We start from the raw sequence: 19,690 nt of genomic DNA on the forward strand, positions 1-19,690 counted from the left end.
TGTTTCACATCGTTACCTATAAAACGCTTTATTGATTAATTTCCGTTTAACGAGGGCTTTGAATTTATTTAGTGATAATACTCTAATTTCGCTTGGGAGTTTGTTGTAAAAACGAATACAATTTCCATATAAGGAGTGGTTTATCTTTTGGAGCCTGGTTGGTCGTACACTCAAATTAGTTCTATTTCGCGTATTATACTGGTGAAAGTCACCATTTGTTTTAAAATCGTTTATATTATTTTGGACATACAACAAGGCTTCAAGAATATATTGACCAGATAGTGTCAAAATATTTAATTCCTTAAACTTATTCCGTAGCGACTCCCTCGGAGAAACACAACAAATACCCCGAACAGCCCGCTTCTGCAGCACAAATATGGATTGGACCTCTGCAGCAGCACCCCACAGTAGAATACCGTACGACATAACGCTGTGAAAGTAGCTATGTAAGTCTGAAAGTCAATAAACACTTTAGTGGGGGTTATTTTACTAGAAGACAAATATCAGGAACCAAGTTTTGTCTCCTGTTTGATGTCAGCCATAACCTGAACAATACGTAGGTTAGGAAAAATCATATGTATGCAAATTTTCTGTAGAGGTATCATAATATTATATTCATTGAATTTGTAGAAAGTTTGTGTTTGAAAGACTTCTTACATTAATTAACTTGCTACTTAACACCATCATTTTATAGACCACAAGTCCATGAACAAAAAATACATGTGAAATGACCCAACCTGAATTACGCTCTGGAGTAAAATGTACGGCATCTTGTTTTTTTGTTTATTTATATTTGTTACATATAAAATAACAATAATCTTTGAAAATATTACTCCCCATATTACTCTAGGAGCATTTGAAAAGTCATCTAAATTTCGGAAATTTCATATATTTTTTATCATAATATTTTTATTTGTTACCATTTATAATGAACGGCTATAATGTACAACGGTAATATTTAGTAACATTATGTAAAAAAACAAGTTGCCGTACATTATTCTCTGATCTTACAGCAGTAAGAACTTGATAAATCCTGAAATTTCGATAAATATTTAATTACACAAATATTAACTATAATATTTGGACGGCATAATTATAAAACATGGACAATAATGTTAAACAACGACGTGTTAAATAATATTTTGAACATGTTGCCGTACATTTTACAATGACCTTAGGGTATATGGGTGTAGGGGTAGGGTTCCGACCCTTGGCTTTCAACCGCTCCGCTGGGAATATGTACGGCGTTTACGGGTTAAGTATCTGTATATGTGTCCAAAAGGAATCACACAAATGCCGTACAGTAATAAATGACCTATATTGCTTCTGCAACTGTCGTCGAATTAAAAATTTGCACCGACTTCCGGCACCATCACTTTTGTACGGCACTAGGTTTTTCGACATTTATTTTTAATCATCTATACACTTATAACAAAGCCGTACATTAATAATTAGTCGAAATTCCCCCATTGTACTTGAGAAAGTCCATTCACTCACGTACTCACATGTACCGCTCAGAAATGACGGCATAGTGCTCAGAGCTATTTTCAGATATAGTAACAGCCTTCTAAGCGTAATTCAGGTTGGGTCATTTCACAGGTATTTTTTGTTCATGGGCTTGTGGTTTATTAGAAGCAGATATAAAAGAAAACAAATTATTCAATATCATTTAATGTTTATTTTATTGTATACATACTCATTAACTACATTAGTAATAAAAATTATAACAAGACCATTATTAATGTGTTTGTATATAATGCATACATGTAGGTGTTTTGTATTTAGAGAGCAAAATGTTTCCAAAATTGTGATTTTTGGATGGATTTTTTAAAAAAATTCAAGATATTGTTTACAACACGATAATAATAAAAATATTTACTTAAATACAGTTAGTGATTTGTGCATTGTCCTGTGATCCTGTCATAATGATTGAAAAAAATACTAATAGAAATTAAGAAGCTTTTTCTTAATTTCTATTAGTATATGTCTTTAAACCCTAGATATGTTAGTATGGGGCTATTTTCATAGTGAGATTAACCAATAAAATAATTAAGTATCCATAATGAGCACTTTAAATTATCAACATTTTTGATATAAATGCTATTTGTCAATTTAAAATGACAATGACATGTAAATTTTTATTCTACTTTGTATATTCTTAATTCTACCATAGCTGCCATTGTATTATTATTTTTGAGTGATTCCACTCAAAAATAATACAATAAGGCATAAATTTTGAAGGAACAGCTCACACATCACAAAGTAACTAAAACTTCTACTAACTTCTACTTTGTGTTAAACTTTATCTTAAACTAGTGAAGATTCAAAATTTCCTTTGACTTAAAACTATGAGAATCTGTTTTTTATGATAAGTGTGATTTAAAGTTAGCGATTTGAATATAAAGAATAGGCATTTATAAAAATGCTATCTTAATCACTAGGTCACAAAATTATACTTAAGTCTATAAACATAACTGATCCAGTAAAATGATCTTGTGTTAGTAGTCTATTGATACACATAAACTGTATGCACCATGAAACTATGGATCCTTAATAATATAATATAGATTTTGGTATCGGGCTAGTAAAAGCAAAATAAACCTAATAATTTCCACCATTCATATGAGTCATTTCATCACCCCACTCCCCGGTAGGTACAGGCTGAGCATAAGAACAAATATTCCTAAGTAAAAATGTTACATGAGACTGTCTTACCACACAAATGTAGAATATGAAGATGGCTTCCAATAAATTCACTACTATTTGTGAATACAGCAGCGCAGGGTTAAACCATGATAATAGTAGAATCAACCATGATACTGTCATTATTACAAACATATCCAAGAATAAATCGAAACTAAAAAAAAAATTAAATGAGTATTAAGCACTTACTAAATGTTATATTTGTGATTGATTATATGTAGATAAGAGCTGGGGTTACTCTAAACTTAGCCCATAACAGACAGAATTACACATTTAAGAAATCATTTTTTTTAAACATTTTGTTAGGCTATGTGAGTAAAATGTCACTTACCATCCTTTTAACTTGTAATGTATCCTTCCATAAATATTTATTCTCTTAATTACCTTCAATGTTGTGATATAGAAGAATAAATTGAATATTATGGTAAATGCAACTGGGGTTAAAAATATAGCTATGCCAAGCCAGCCTAGAAACATGTTATATATTATTGTTTGTTTTGATTTTATAAATAAAACTTTAATTTTGCATTGCATTTCTGAACTTTACTTACCTATAGTTTCTTGTTCCACATCATCAACAAGTATTGAAGATGAAAACTGTTTTATCATTTTTCTATATGGATTAGTTCCTGTATCCAAAAGAAAATGTGCACATAATGCCATCCCTGCTATTAGTGCTACACTTGACCAGACCACACTTGAATAGTAACAATATTTGCGCACATCTGTTACTCTTAGAAAGACATTTCTTGATCTAAAGAATTTACAAAATATTTTAATGTGTGTAATAATTTATAGTCTTAACAAAAGTAGGTACATATACTTTTATTTTCATATTAAAAATACTTACTTGAATGTTTTCCATATATAAAAGCCAAAACTATTTAACCAGAAAAACGCTCCTAATAAGCTTATATATAAAATTATATCTGTAAGTAAAATGTAATATTTATAGGTGTGAAACTTTTAAACTTTTTTTATAAAAGTAATAGTTATACAATAGCTCACCTGTCACCATAAAACTGACATGATTACTTGATTCTGTAAATATTCTTACAAAATCTGCCGCTTGGCTCACAATAAGACAAACATTTATTGTAGATATGATATTCCCAGCCAAATCTCTTAGAGTTGGTAATACAAAATAAATTATAGCAACTGTCAAATACAAAATCATTGCTATAGCATGAAATATAGGGTTAAGTATCTTTTTCATTAAGAAATCAGAGTCCTTCCAATTTATTTTCACTACTGGAACACAAACAAGTGCATATTGACCTGTTGTATTGGAATTGGTTACTAAAATCTGTAACCCAAAATTAATGTTATTAAATATAGATATTTAATTTAAATGATAACTTACAATACTGTTGACAGCACACTTACCTTATCCATACAATATTTATTTTGATTATGAATGTATGACGATGGTTCTTTTGAATCAGGCATTGTATTGATGTCATGCAAGTTAAATATACTTATAACTAAAGGGTCATTTTTAATTAATTCTGAATTTACTTCATGATGTATTAAGTGCTTTAATTGTCCATCTGACAGGAGATTCAATCTGGAAATAATTATAATGAAAATCCAAAACATTTTATGATTGAATTTACAATAACTTTTTCTTTAAAAGTAAACATACTTGTCTTCAGATTTTCCTAAGTAAAATATTGGTCTCAGTTCAGTTGTTTCACAATTTGGTACCCCATGTACAAATCTAAAATACTTAAGTTTAACGTCCTCTCCATTTTCAGTATTAAATATTGGATTCCAAAGAGCTGCAAATCAAAAGCTTAGTAAACCTATTGGTATGTCCAAAGAAGTACTATACAGATACACAATACAATTGAAGGAACGTTTATACTAACTTTCATCGTATTTTTCCGCTAAACGACACACTGAGTCAACAGCAATTTCGTTTTCTTCAAAAAATTTGTTGATTTGTACAGAATTTTGTTGCTTAGACAAATCATTTAGGTCTGTATCGCTAACTTCAGCATATGTGTATAGTACAATTGTAAACAGTACAAGGAATACCACGTTATAATGCATCATGTTTATTCATGCAACTTTAAAAAGTATAGTTTTATTCCACATCTGCATGCACTTTTATATCACAACTTTAAAGTTTATAGCAGACATCTTTAAGCATTATCACCATATTCCAGAAATGAATAAGTATTGATAATTAATTTATATTTTGTGCTCATGAGCTAAATATCGGAGTAAAAAGTTGCAATGCGTATGCCGTATGCGGTATGGCTTGATATTGATTCACTAATTCCGTTCAGATATTACTACACACTCTCTCTAGAGGGGTGTGTTTAAGCCCGTTCGGGGCTATGCCCCCTTCGGGTGGAGTGTTGCCTCGCGCCCTGCTAATACAGCGCGGTACGGGGTCGAGATTATATCTCTTGGTGGGGGCTGCAGCGCGCAAGGAGACGTTGGCCTCAACTCGCTGCGCGCGGCCGATGGGGTGATTCACTAATCACTTCACTTCACTTTATAATGGCGTCTGGCGACTTCTGTGATTTTTTTTTTAAATAATTTTATGGCCTGGTAACGAGACCTTTAAGCCAAGTCTTATTTTCGGTCACTAAATTTCACTTATTTTCCTTCATTTAATTTCACATGTTATTCTTATTCCAACATTCCACTTGTTTTCTTAAATCTTAACTACGGTAGTTTTAACGTATTTATATAATGCACTATAACACTTTTTGTTTTTGAGCAAATCACACAACTGGCGGCGGGAGGGATCACTAACTTCCATTATTTCACTTGCTAATAGTAGTCTATTAAGAATGAAAATTTGGTTTTTGGCATTTAAAAAAAATATGATTCATATCTGAGATCTCGTTAGTGCAGAAAGAGCAAACATTGTTATCTATAATATTAAGTTTAGCGAGGTGTGCGGGTGTAGTGTTATGACAAAAACGCAATCTGTTGATTGTGGTAACGAACTCACGACTGTATCCAACTCATAAACTTCATACCAGGGTCTTCTCAGTAAATTTTCTTGTATACTTCCATACCATTTTCCTTTAAGTTCTTGATCTTCTTTCCATAAATTTGCCCATATATCTTTTATTGAATTATTTATATTATAATAATAATCGGTCATAGGAACATGTACTTACCACATTTCTGACATTAAGAGTGTTATCCCTTCATATGCAGCTTTGTCTGCTATTTCATTACCAGTAATACCTTTATGTGAGGGTACCCACATAAAGGCAATAGTTACATCTTTCTTATACAACCGCAAGACAGTATCTTTAATTAAATAGAGAATATAATTGGTTTTAAAATTATTAAGAGTAGCATGCTTAAGACTATTTAAAAGACTCAAAGAGTCTGTCAAAATTAGAAAATATTTACAATTGTTTATAGAAGTAATTGATTTTAAAGCTGCAAAAACTGCATATGCCTCAGCTGTAAATATGGAGCAGTTTTTATCTAGAACAAAGCTTTGAGCAACATCTTTTTGGGAATCATATACCGCACTTCTCACAAAATCATTGCCTTTACTGCCGTCAGTATAGATAGTATAGTACTTGTTATTTTCTAAATCCAGTAAAGAAAGCCAGTAAGTCTGAATTATTTTCAATTGAATTTGATAAAATCGTAATAGGATGTGTGATACAACTGTATGAATGAGTGTAACACGACCAGTGAGAATGATTTTTGATGTTTGAATAATGAGATTGTATTTCTGTAAAGATCTGGCACAAAGTTGGAGATGTCCCTGTCAGAAGATCATTCGGTGAAGTGACAGGACCATCTATATTGATTGGGTGCGGTATTATCCTGTTTATAATTTGTAAATTATTTGATGATAATAGTTTCAGACAGTATCTTTCTGTAAGCATAAGTCGTCTCAATATCCTCAACCTTCTACTTAATGCAAAAAAGACAAAATGCCTTAAATTTTCTGCAAAAAATGCAAGGGTTATGGATACTAGACCAATTATAAACGACGAGGAATTGAATCTGGATGATACAACTGTATTTCTCGGAATCACCATGGATTCAAAACTTCAGTGGTCCCCTCATATTAACGGATTAGCGAAGAGACTTAGTTCTGCAGCCTACGCTGTTAAAAAAATTCGCTCACTAACTGATGTCGATACAGCTAGACTTGTTTATTTTAGTTACTTTCATAGCTTAATGACTTATGGCTTATTATTATGGGGTCATGCTGCTGATGTCGAATCTATTTTCATCCTGCAGAAGAGGGCTATTCGTGCAATCTATAATTTAAAATGTAGGGAATCTCTTAGAGATAAATTCAAGGAAATTAATATACTTACCTTTCCCTCGCAATATATTTATGAAAATATTATGTATGTATACAAAAATAGTGATAAGTTTACTAGAATAGAACATACGCACAATGTTAATACACGGAACAAACGCAGGCTGCAATTTCTCCGTACTAGACTATCTAAAGTTAGTAATTCTTTTTTGGGGAAAGGGATACTCTTCTTTAATAAAATCCCAGAGGCTCTTTTATCTCTGTCTTTCAATAAATTTAAGAAATGTATTGTATAGTACCCTTTGATGCAGTTCTAGGTCCATACAAGATATTGTTATGCCTAACATATAGTATTCTGTTATTAAGGAAATCATAAATCCATTTAGATAATTGTTCAGGTATACCAGAATTACTGAGTACTTTCACCAGTATGCCAGGATCCACACTGTCAAATGCACCTTGCACATCTAAAAATACACAAACTGTGTGTAATTTATTGTTTTTGGCATTTTTCAGGTCAGATATCAGAGAAATGAAGCTATAGGCACAGCTTCTTCCTTTACGGAAGCCATATTGTATGGAAATAAGAAAAGTGGTACCTTCAGAATTTGTACAAGTAGTACCGATTTCAGAAGCGGACAAATTAATTGAAGCATGCATTAGAATAGTATGATCTAAAAGATCGGCGTCAGTCGTAAATATGTCATGACAGATTACACATGAAAAAAGCGCTAAAATATCTGGGCCGTTATTCTTGTCATCCTAAAAGCATATTGCATAATATATGAATGTGATTCAATAAATGGGTTTTTGTTTTAATGGAATTAATAGTTACCTCATTAGAATTTGAAGATGTTGGTGTAGGTATCAGAAACTGGTCTACTATATTTTCGTCCAATAATGTTGATTCATCATAAAATGAATTATGAATTGGTACGATACTAGCAATATTGATGTCATTTTGGCAACTCTGAGTATTAAGTTCAGTTATGGATTCAGTTCCAATAGAAAAATGCTGCCCTGAATCGTTACAACTTAAAAGTAAATAGTTTTTAACAGGGGATATTATCCCTTCAGTTACAGGTATAGAATTTTTTTCAATACTTTCAGTTTCATTTTCTATTATTTCATGAGTAAATAGAAGGGTATCAGTATCAAATCGATCTTCTAAATCCAAAGTTTCCGTAAAGTCCCTGTACGAGAATTCTGGAGACTCATACATTTTTGTTAGCTCTGAAAATTAAAAATAAAGTAATACATTTTTACGACATAGTTTCGCCCAAGATTTCATAGCAGCATCATATAATATTATTTACTGCGCTTACACTTATACTTATCATAGAAACGGTTCTTCTATGATAAGTCGTAGACTGTTCCCCTTATTCATAAAAAATACAATCACCTCGAATAATTACTGAATATTTCGAACTTGTCGCTCTAGTATCGTTTTGCTAATTAATAAATGTGACGAAATATTATAAGACCGTTATAAAGTTCAATATTAGAATGATACACTTTATACTGTGGTGTTTAGTAATCATGATGACTTTGATCTACTAACGTTTTGACGTTGACTTCTTACAAACAGATAATCATTCACCAACGACCAATCAGCATTCCTTCATTCATGCATTTATAATATTGATAATATTTTTAAGAGTCAGCAACGTGTAAGTGATGATGAGCGACGAAAAATTGCGGAAATTAAATTATCGGCCTTTATGGCAGAACATAAAATATCCCACATAGTGATGGACCATCTTGTTGATTTACTTCCAAAAATTTTCCCGGATTCTAAAATTGCAAGTAACATTAATCTTAAGCATACTAAATTACAAGCAGTAGTAAACAACGTCATCGGAGCTTCTGAAAGAGAATGTTTAGTAGCAGATTTGAAACGCGAAAAGTTTTCTATAATGGTAGATGAAAGTACCGATGTTGCCAGTGTGAAAACAATGTGTATTGTAGTCAAATATTATGATCGTAGTTCAGGGCGTATAGTAAGTCGATTCTGGGATCTTATTCAAATGTTTAATGATACTAATGCTGGACGGATTGGTGATTACTCAGCTACGGCTGAAAAATTATTTAATTCAATAATAAAATCATTTCAAGACGGAAATATACCTTTAGAAAATATGATCGGATTTGGATCAGATGGCTGTAATACTATGATGGGCTGTCGTAATTCAGTGTCCTCACGGTTTAGACAATTGTGCCCAGGTATTATTGTGCTAAAATGTCTATGCCATTCCTTACATTTATGTGCCTCAGACGCTTGTAAAGAATTGCCTCATGATGCAGAAAAACTGACTCGATTGATTTACAATTATTTCAAAAATAGTAACAAACGTCAAGCAGAGCTAAAAGAATTTCAAGTATTTACGGACACTAATATTCACAAAATTCTACGTCCAGCTCAAACGCGTTGGTTGTCGCTGTCCAGTGTTGTGAACAGAATCATGGAGCAATGGGATGCCTTGCGATTATATTATGACGATAAATGGCTAGAAGAACAGGATTGCCAAGACATTCACAATCTTTTGAATGATCCCATCATCAAGGCATATTTTTATTTTTTATGTTGGATGCTGCCAAAATTTACCCGCGTTAACGTATTCTTTCAAAGTGAAGATCCCGTTATTATTGAAGCCCATAACAAAATGACTGAGCTATACAGAGAACTGTTATCGTTATTCATAACTCCAAATTATATTAAAAACACCCCACTCGACGCAATTGACCCTACTAATAGTCAACATTACATACATCTGAAAGATATATACCTAGGATTGGGTGTTGCTAATCAAGTTGCTGTCCTAGGGCTACATGCGCATACCGAAGAAGTTACAGTGATGAAACAGAAATGCCTCAACTTTATCGTTAAAGCATGCGTGGGCATTCGGAAAAGATACAGTTTAAATGACCCAGTTTTGAGCTCAATCGCAAAGTTGAATCCTGATTCTTGCTTATCAGATAATAGAGAACAGTCTTTGTCTTCACTGTACCCAGTGTTACCAAGGCTGAAACCCCCAACTTTAAATGATCAACAGACGTTAGATGACGAATGGAGAAACTTGATTTTTATTGCGAATGATATACATTGGAATACAAGTCAACCAGCAGACTTATTTTGGCATCAGGTAAAATTTAATTATATAAGAACTCTATTTACATAATTTTGCACATATTTATGTTCACATTCATAAATTTGTTTTTATTTCAGTTATCTCAAATGAAAGATAGCAATGGAGACATTAAATTCCATTTGCTGCCTCGATTTATGCTGCAAGTATTATCTTTGCCTCACTCAAACGCTGAGTGCGAACGCAAGTTTAGTGAAATAAATAATATAAAAACCAAGCAGAGGAACTGTCTTATCACAAACACTATTAAAGGAAATATGTTAGCTCAGCAAGCCATTCGTCGAAATTCTGAAAACTGCGTCAAATTTAATCCCAGTAATGAAATGATTTTGAAGATGAATGCAAAAATTTATCAAAATCATGAGGAAATTATTTTAGAATAACTTACTTACTTATACTTATTTACAAATAAATTAATACAGCATCTTATTTTTCTTTTAATATTTAAGCAAACTTTTACTGTAATTTTACTGTAATCGAATTTGGAATCTGCTGTATTGTTTTAAGAAACTACTATATTTTTAGCTGGCAACACTGTAATTTTACTTTTGGGATCTGGAAGCACTGATTTATATTTTATATTTGTAAGGGTGTTTGTTTATGTTGCGGTGTTTTTGCAAAAGGCTGTTTTGATTAAATTCAGTGCTTTTTTATTGACATAACTTGCAAGATAATATCAAAATGAAAGTTGATGTGCCAGCTCCAAATGATAAATCAAAGATCCCTTTGCCGACCCTTTCTCAGATAAATGCTGATAGAATAACACTTGTAAGTAGAGGTTATATTTTCATAAATTTTGTATTAATAAACACTGCACTAGATTATAAAGAATTATTTTAAATTTCCTACAAGTCAACTTTAAAAAACATACATATTGCATAACATCACGAAATTTTTCTGGAATTTTTCAACAGTATAATGGGAAAGACCAAATAAACATTTCTTTATTATAAAGTAACTGTATCATTTTAAAACTAAATAAATTGTAATTTAACACTCACAGACACATCTGTTATGTTAAGATTTCGGAACTCCTAATTTATATACAATAGCCTCGAGTCGATAGCTCGAATAGCTTTTGTAATTCAAAATCTCTGGGATTTAAAAGAAATTGTTCTTAATCATATCCGAAAAATCTCTCACTCTCTGTATTTAAAAATATATTTGTTTTTATATTATTAAGCTATTTTTAGCATAACGGGTAAAATGGGAAAATCTCTTAATAATGAAGATAGCATTTTACTTTATTTTTAAAGGGGAAGAGAGCTGTGTCTGCTGTTTCTTTACTTATTACTTAGGCCTCTACTCCTAAATAATTCAATCTTATGTTTACTGTATCTAAAGTCTAAACATATACTTGATGCATTCAATCTAAAACCATGAATATAATAATCAACTAAAATCACTTCCCTTTTATACAATTGTAAAGCCAACTGGTATTTAATAATCCAAATCTATGTTACTCACCTAATTGATTTAAATCACTATGGTTGATATTTCAGCTTGCAACCCAATATTGGTCACCTCAAACTAAAGATAATCACTTGCCCTATGATGCTGCTATTGTGGAGTCCATATATCAAGCAGAGATCCTTGGATCAAAGTAAGTATCTTATAATTTTAAAATACATATAATTTATTTATCTTAATGTCTTAGCCCTCCTGAAATGGACAAAAGACTGTATTGGGTTCAGTGGCCTTATAGATTGAGTTCAATGACCCCATTTGTTTAAAAATGCATTTATGGCATGTTATTATTTTGATAAAAAAGTAAAAATTATGAGATTATAACTTTTTATTAATTAATAGTTAATATTAGTTTTAGTTTTTACATCATATTGAAAATATAAATAAGAATGTTTATTAAAGATATTAATAAGTAATTGTATTGATTTTCTTATAATTTTATTTCTACCATACTACTAGTCTATATTTATATATATTATAAACTAACTCCGTTTTTGAGTTCTAACTATACTCTAGCTATTAGTATTAAACCATACAAATTTAAAGTTGGTGGTAATTGCCAAAACTTTTGATTTATATAAGAGAAAAAACGTAATTAATAAAATCACGACACTTGAGTATTTTGTTTCGAGAGTTGCAATAATATTTTTTTAATTTAAGAACCTATTTTAATGTGTTATAATTGATGATTTTCAGTTTTTCTGTACGGCGTATAATGATGTTGGAATTTTCGCAATACCTCGAAAATTATTTGTGGCCACATTATGAGACGGGGAAGGCATCTCACGCTCATATGATGTCAATAATCGTAATGATTAATGAGAAGTTCCGTGAGAGGGTCCCAGCATGGCAGGTAAGTCATCTTTAGCTCTGTTTAGAAACCTAACATAATTGGAAATAGACAGGCAAACTCTATCATGTTTCAAACTCAAACTAAAAATAACTTTATTCATATAGGTAAACAAGTCCTCTTATGAAGGTCAGAAAGAAGTAAAATTAATTATAAATTTACATTTACTATCAGTTCGCAAGTCGAGGGCGTAGAGTGGGCAAGAAGAACTGGCAAAAAACGTTCCGCCTCTCTTTTTAATCGCTAAGTTTTCATTAAAATTCTATTTGTAATGCAATACTGAGTTTTTAATTTTTTTAGTCTACTCATATTATAACAGAAATATTTTTTATGTTTATAACAAATAAACTCAAGACTACTTGCACTGAGATATTATAGTAAATATCAATAAACAATTCTAGTGAAGCTAGAAACATTGATGATGACAAACATGATTCTTATGGTCATGGTTTTGGTATATTTTTCATATTTATAGAATTATATTATTTTTAGGCATTACTAAAGAAACCAGATGACTTTCCTGGCTTCTTTGAGCAAGTTCTTCATGCTAGTGTAGCGGAAGACCATTTAAGTAACAATATGAGGGAGCAGACAAATCTCCTACTCTTTTTGAACCATTGCTTTGGGAGTATGGAGGTGCAATTATGCAGAGATCAAGTGAAACGATTGGTGTCTCTTAGCATGTGGATTAGTTTGCAAGAAGGTGAGAATCAATAAGGCTAAAGCATAACATTTGTCCATCTGACACAAAAAAGCGGCACGGCCGTACTATTCTTTTCTCGAAGCAGCTCTGTCATTTTCGACCTCCTATAACTTTTTTTTTATGATTGGACAATTCACACCAATTGACCTAGTCCCATGCTAAGCTGGTGAAGCTTGTGTTATGGGTACTAGGCAACGGATATACATACATATTATACATAGATAGACCTAACACATATAAATACATATTTAAACACCCAAGACCTAAGCACAACACCAACTTTGTCTTAGCCGGGGATCGAACCCGGGACCCATGGATTCGCAGTCAGGGGTACTAACCACTAGACCAATGAGCCGTCAACTTTGTTGTGTTGTTGACTTTGTTGTGGATAAAATAAGAAGCCTGAATTTTCAGTTTCCAAGGACAAGACAATAAACACGGTATATTTTAAATTTCATTCAATTAGAACCAGTACATTAAGAATTATAACTAGTCAAATTTCTTAACTTTGTCACTCATTGACTCACCAATCATTAAAACTCTAAGGCACTTCTAGCAGTCATAGAATCATTAAATTTAGAATACAATTAGTGTTTAGTGTATTAATCAAGGAAAACTAAAATATTTTGCTAATAGCTAATTACGTAGTAACTTAATACAGGAGATCCTTTAAGTAGGGACTGAATAAATTAACCAACTTAGTATAACATGGATCTCACAACTTTTTACGGTAGAAGAACTACGTTGCGAGACTTGGATTTTTACAAGTTATGTATTTTGACGGCATTGTATTGACACAGAAGTATATGGACATTTTCAAAGTACAAAAGTTCTTTTTCAAGTACACTACATAAGTAGATTCATATTAATTAAATTTCTATTTTTTTAAGTAAATCAACATGTGTATGTATTAATGAGATTCATTATTCATTAACAAAGTATAGTAACCAATAAACCATTTTATTAAATATTAGAGGACCCGACAGACTGCATGATATTTTAGATTAGGATATTAAACCAAGTATGAAATGAAAGACAAATAATATAATAATTTCATTATTCTATACTTTGATCATTGATATACAAAAAACCCAAGATGCACAGTCTCATATAAAAGTAACGCTCGAAAGTGTCCCGAAACACTATTTCTGTCCATAACAGTATATGTTACAAGCATATATTATTGCAAAATCAACCTTACGCGAATTGCTTAAAGTTGTTATTACAACGCAGTGTATACGTACTTAAAGCAATAAAATTTTACGACCGACCGTGGTCGGTAGGACAAGGTATTGAGTGGAGTCGAACATGCCTTTTTCTTTACAACTATTTAACATAATTTTAAATTTATCCTACTTTTCGGGTGCTTTACAGCGTGCGTGGTCACGGTGACTGAAGACAAAAGGTGTTGGATGTTAAATAGTTGTAAATTTATAATAATACATAACTTTAATCAGGTTAAAAAGTTTTTTCTTTAAATTAAAAAAAAATATTAAATTGGCTACCTCCTGACCCACACTTTATATAGCGTAAATATATTTGTCAAAAACTACACACAAAAAAGTTCAAGAGTACATAAATTTATTTATAAAAAAAAACACAAATAACATCGACTCCACTTGTAGACGCGAGACTATTTGAAATGAGCGCACAATTTAGAATGTTGCGCTCATTTTTTGAGGACGTTTTTTTGACGTTGAGTGTGCATCTTGGGTTTTTTGTATATCAATGACTTTGATATAACAATTCTTCTAAAAACAATTCGTTAAAATTGATAATGTTTGTTTCATTAAAAACAATATTTTTAGTTATTTTTGAAGTAAAACTTCTATAGGCGCATGAGGATAGCATTTTTACGGATGAAACGCAATAATAATAATATTAGCGTCACGAAGATGTGCAACGTTTTTGTCGAAGAAAAGGGAGAGACAGTGAGAAAGGGCGAACGTAGTAATATACGTATTTTTTTTAAATTAATATTTTGTAAAGAGAATTTATGAAATATTAGTATTTTATATTTATATTTTTTAAAATATTTTATTCGTCATTTGAGATTTCAATAAATTATTTTGCAACAATAAAATATAGGTAGGTATATAAATACATGTAGTGATCATATACTGGCTTTTACCTTAGTAATAATTAATTTACAAAAAAGTTTCACTTCTGACTTGTGTACTTTATACGCTCGCACTTTTTTTATCAGTAATTTTTTTTATTACATCTATTCCAAAAGTACAGGCCGTCACCGTAGCATTTTTAGGCCCAGCTATTCACAGTAATTTGAATTTAGAATGTGGATAATGTTTCAATAACCAAAGAGTCTATATTCTAGTTTCCATATTCTATGTAAACTTTACTGGCTGTCAACAATAATTGGCGCGCAGACCAAATTTAAAAAAGAAGCCTCTGCAAAAATAAAATCGCGCGAAACCCTTCCGTATTTCACATAAAACTTAAAAATTACTCTGATTGAGTCAGAGTAATTAGCGATAAAGTATTATATTGATTGTTAAAATATTGTTCCTGTTTGATTGAAGATGATTCAGATGTTTATTTAATTTACGTTATAAGAAAAATGATTTATTAAATATTCCACAGGTCGACGAAATCAAGAGTTCAAAAACGTACCAAAATGGCGGAAGTATTGGAGGGCCATACAGAAAAAAGACAAACCTGAACTTTTAGATAAGTTGAACTGGGAGAGGCGATACTTGCAGAAACTCATGATTAAATTTATGAGGACATTGGAAAGCATTCCTGAGGAGGGTGATGTTAACCCAGATAAAATAAGGTAATACAGTTATATTTTATATACATACAGAATTCATGTGTGATATTTACTAACAAGAATAAAACATTCAGTGGGCATAATATGTGGATGATAATCATTGTTTATTATGGGTTATTCATTTTAGGCATTATTAACTTAGGTAAACGGCGGTAAAACTTAAATCCTTTACCTTTAGTAATTTTTTAAGATCATTCTAATAGCTTTTTGTTTCTACTAACTCGAGACTAGAATTGTTTTTCCGGGAATCGAACCTGGAACCTCTATGAAGAAGAGAAGACCAAATTTTAACGACTAAGCTACGGAAGTAGTAATTTAAAGCTTATATGCATGTAATGTTTATCAGATACTGCGAGCGATTCCTGGAGCTGATGATCGACCTTGAAGCATTATTACCAACGCGGCGCTTCTTCAACACCGTCATGGACGATTGTCACCTGGTGGTCAGATGTCAACTAGCAAAACTCGCTGAACGCCCGGAAGGACAGCTTTTCTCACAGGTAAGTTTTTAAAAACATATTTAATACATGCATTAATATTATTAGATTATTGTGTTTAATGGTAAACAGCAAGGTGTGTTTAAGGCAGTTTAAAATGCATTCAATTAATAATATATTTCTTAACTGACATTGAAATGTTTAACTGAGCGAATAAAGTCAATAAACACTTTAATGAGGGTTTTTTTACTAGAAGACAAATATCAGAAAACAAGTTTTGTCTCCTGTTTGATGTTAGCCATAACCTGAACAATTAATGCCTACATCTTCATATTATGAAAATCATATGTATGCTAATATAATTATTCTATTTAAATTTGTAGAAAATTTGTGTTTGAAAAACTTCTTACATTAATTAACTAGCAACTTAAAAAAGCTTTAGGATTAATTTTATAAGCAGATATAAAAGAAAACTCAATAATATTCAATATCATTTAATGTTTATTTTATTGTATAAATACTCATTAACTACATTAGTAATAAAAATTATAACAAGACCATTATTAATGTCTTTGCATATAGTGCATACATCTAGGCGTTTTGTCTTTAGAGAGCAAAATGTTTCCAAAATTGTGATTTTTGGACGGATGTTTTTACAAAATTCGAGATATTGTTTACAATACAATAATAATAAAAATATTTACTTAAATACAGTTAGTGATTTGTGCATTGTCCTGTGATCCTGTCATAATGATTAAAGCTTCTTAATTTCTATTAGTATATATCTTCTATCTAGATATGTTAGTATGGTGCTATTTTCATAGTGAGATTAACGAATAAAATAATTAAGTATCCTCAATGAGCACTTTAAATTATCACAATTTTTGATATAAATGCTATTTGTCAATTTAGTCTTAACATAATGTAAAATTCGTTTTACTTGCAAGGCATTTTTATTCTACTTTGTATATTCTTAATTCTACCATAGCTGCCAGGAATCACTCAAAAATAATACAATAAGGCACAAATTTTGATGGAAAAGCTCACACATCACAGAGTAACTACAACTTCTACTTTGAGTTTAACTTTATCTTAAACTAGTGAAGATTCAAAATTTCCTCTGACTTAAAACTATGAGAATCTGTTTTTTAGGATTAGAGTGATTTAAAGTTAGCAATTTGAATATAAAGAATAGGGATTTATAAAAATGCTATGTTAATCACTAGGTCACAAAATTATACTTAAGTCTATAAACATAACTGATCCAGTAAAATGATCTTGTGTTAGTAGTCTATTGATATACATTAACTGTATGCACCATGAAACTATGGAACCTCAATTATATAATATCGATTTTGGTATCGGGCTTGGAAAGCAAAATAAACCTAATAATTTCCACCATTCATATGAGTCATTTCATCGCCCCACTCACCGGTAGGTACAGGCTGAGCATAACAACAACTTTTTCTAAGTAAAAATGTTACATGAGACTGTCTTACCACACAAGTGTAGAATATGAAGATGGCTTGCAATAAATTCACTACTATATGTGCATACAGCAGCGCATCAAAGTTCAACCATGATAATAGTAGAAACAACCATGATATTGTCATTATTAGAAACATTTGCAAGAATAAATCAAAACTGAAAAAAAAAACAATTAAATGAGTATTAAGCACTTACTAAATGTTATATTTGATGTATTATGTGTAGATAAGAGCTCTCTAAACTTAGCCCATAGCAGACAGAATTACACATTGAAGAAATAAATTTTTTTTAAACATTTTGATAGGTTATGTGAGTAAAATGTCACTTACCATCCTTTTAACTTGTAATGTATCCTACCATAAATATTTATTCTCTTAATTACCTTCAATGTTGTGATATAAAAGAATAAATTGAATATTATGGTAAATGCAACTGGGGTAAAAAATATAGCTATGCCAAGCCAGCCTAGAAACATGTTATATATTATTGTTTGTTTTGATTTTAGAAATAAAACTTTAATTTTGAATTGCATTCACGAACTTTACTTACCTATAGTTTCTTGTTCCACATCATCAACAAGTATTGAAGATGAAAACTGTTTTTTCATTTTTCTATATGGATTAGTTCCTGTATCCAAAAGAAAATGTGCACATATTGCCATCCCTGCCATTAGTGCTACACTAGACCAGACCACACTTGAATAGTAACAATATTTGCGCACATCTGTTACTCTTAGGAACACATTTCTTGATCTGAAGAATTTACATAATATTTTAATGTGTGTAATAATTTATAGTCTTAACAAAAGTACATATTCTATTTTCAAATTAAAAACACTTACTTGAATGTTTTCCATATATAAAAGCCAAAACTATTTAACCAGAAGAAGGCTCCTAATAAGCTTATATATAAAATTATATCTGTAAGTAAAATGTAATATTTATAGGTGTGAAACTTTACTTAGTTTGAATTTTATGAAAGTAATAGTTATACAATAGCTCACCTGTCACCATAAAACTGACATGATTACTTAATTCCGTAAATATTCTTACAAAATCCGCCGCTTGGCTCACAATAAGACAAACATTTATTGTAGTTATGATATTTCCAGCCAAATCTCTTAGAGTTGGTAATACAAAATAAATTATAGCAACTGTCAAATACAAAATCATTGCTATAGCATGAAATATAGGGTTAAGTATCTTTTTCATTAAGAAATCAGAGTCCTTCCAATTTATTTTCACTACTGGAACACAAACAAGTGCATATTGACCTGTTGTATTAGAATTTGTAATTAAAATCTGTAACCCAAAATTAATGTTATTAAAATATAGATATTTAATTTTAATGATCACTTACAATACTGTTGACAGCAAACTTACCTTATCCATACAATATTTATTTTGATTATGAATGTATGACGATGGTTCTTTTGAATCAGGCATTGTAATGATGTCATGCAAGTTAAATGTACTTGTAACTAAAGGGTCATTTTTAATTGATTCTGAATTTACTTGATGATGTATTAAGTGCTTTAATCGTCCATCTGACAGGAGATTCAATCTGGAAATAATTATGATGAAAATCCAAAACATTTTATGATTAAATTTACAATAACTTTTTCTTTAAAAGTAAACTTACTTGTCTTCAGATTTTCCTAAGTCAAATATTGGTCTTAGTTCAGTTGTTTCACAATTTGGTACCCCATGTATAAATCTAAAATACTTAAGTTTAACTTCCTCTCCATTTTCAGTCTTAAATATTGGATTCCAAAGAGCTGCAAATCAAAAGCTTAGTAAACCTATTGGTATGTCCAAAGAAGTACTATACAGACACAATACAAA

At 30.9% G+C, this 19,690-nt stretch overlaps 2 protein-coding genes and 1 long non-coding RNA gene across 7 annotated transcripts in view; 1 reads left to right on the forward strand and 2 right to left on the reverse strand.

Annotated features, from left to right (window-relative positions):
- The window catches only part of LOC125054874 (probable G-protein coupled receptor Mth-like 5), a 37,506-nt gene that overhangs the window by 17,378 nt on the left and 438 nt on the right, over nt 1-19,690 (reverse strand). The window contains exons 1-8 of one of the 4 annotated variants that reach the window (XM_047657018.1): nt 4,575-4,905; nt 4,349-4,484; nt 4,090-4,270; nt 3,712-4,009; nt 3,554-3,632; nt 3,255-3,457; nt 3,035-3,170; nt 1,818-2,857 (exon numbers count right to left, since the gene is read on the reverse strand). In XM_047657018.1, the coding sequence (XP_047512974.1) occupies nt 2,602-2,857; nt 3,035-3,170; nt 3,255-3,457; nt 3,554-3,632; nt 3,712-4,009; nt 4,090-4,270; nt 4,349-4,484; nt 4,575-4,761 (1,476 nt within the window). In that variant the 5' untranslated portion in view covers nt 4,762-4,905 and the 3' untranslated portion in view covers nt 1,818-2,601. Of the gene's footprint in view, nt 1-1,817; nt 2,858-3,034; nt 3,171-3,254; nt 3,458-3,553; nt 3,633-3,711; nt 4,010-4,089; nt 4,271-4,348; nt 4,485-4,574; nt 4,906-16,839; nt 18,003-18,175; nt 18,312-18,395; nt 18,599-18,687; nt 18,767-18,849; nt 19,148-19,228; nt 19,410-19,487; nt 19,624-19,690 lie in introns of those variants that run through there. The other 3 variants (XM_047657017.1, XM_047657019.1, XM_047657020.1) reach the window with 3 other exon arrangements.
- Nucleotides 7,166-11,771, reverse strand: LOC125054881. 2 transcript variants are annotated; one of them, XR_007117787.1, is made up of 3 exons: nt 11,578-11,771; nt 7,800-8,197; nt 7,166-7,431 (listed from the first exon to the last, which is right to left on the reverse strand). It is a non-coding gene; the product is annotated as an uncharacterized LOC125054881 (long non-coding RNA). The 2 variants fall into 2 exon arrangements; XR_007117788.1 differs by lacking the exon at nt 7,166-7,431 and adding an exon at nt 7,599-7,726 and having other exon boundaries at nt 11,578-11,724.
- LOC125054872 (RNA helicase aquarius) overlaps nt 10,684-19,690 on the forward strand; it is a 61,108-nt gene continuing 52,101 nt past the window's right edge. Inside the window, exons 1-6 of the mRNA XM_047657008.1 lie at nt 10,684-10,878; nt 11,613-11,713; nt 12,274-12,430; nt 12,920-13,130; nt 15,732-15,924; nt 16,268-16,421. Coding sequence (XP_047512964.1) covers nt 10,792-10,878; nt 11,613-11,713; nt 12,274-12,430; nt 12,920-13,130; nt 15,732-15,924; nt 16,268-16,421 — 903 coding nt within the window. The 5' untranslated portion in view covers nt 10,684-10,791. The remainder of the gene's footprint in view (nt 10,879-11,612; nt 11,714-12,273; nt 12,431-12,919; nt 13,131-15,731; nt 15,925-16,267; nt 16,422-19,690) is intronic.

Source organism: Pieris napi, chromosome 12, assembly GCF_905475465.1.
Source record: "Pieris napi chromosome 12, ilPieNapi1.2, whole genome shotgun sequence".
Taxonomy (NCBI): Eukaryota; Metazoa; Arthropoda; class Insecta; order Lepidoptera; family Pieridae; genus Pieris; species Pieris napi.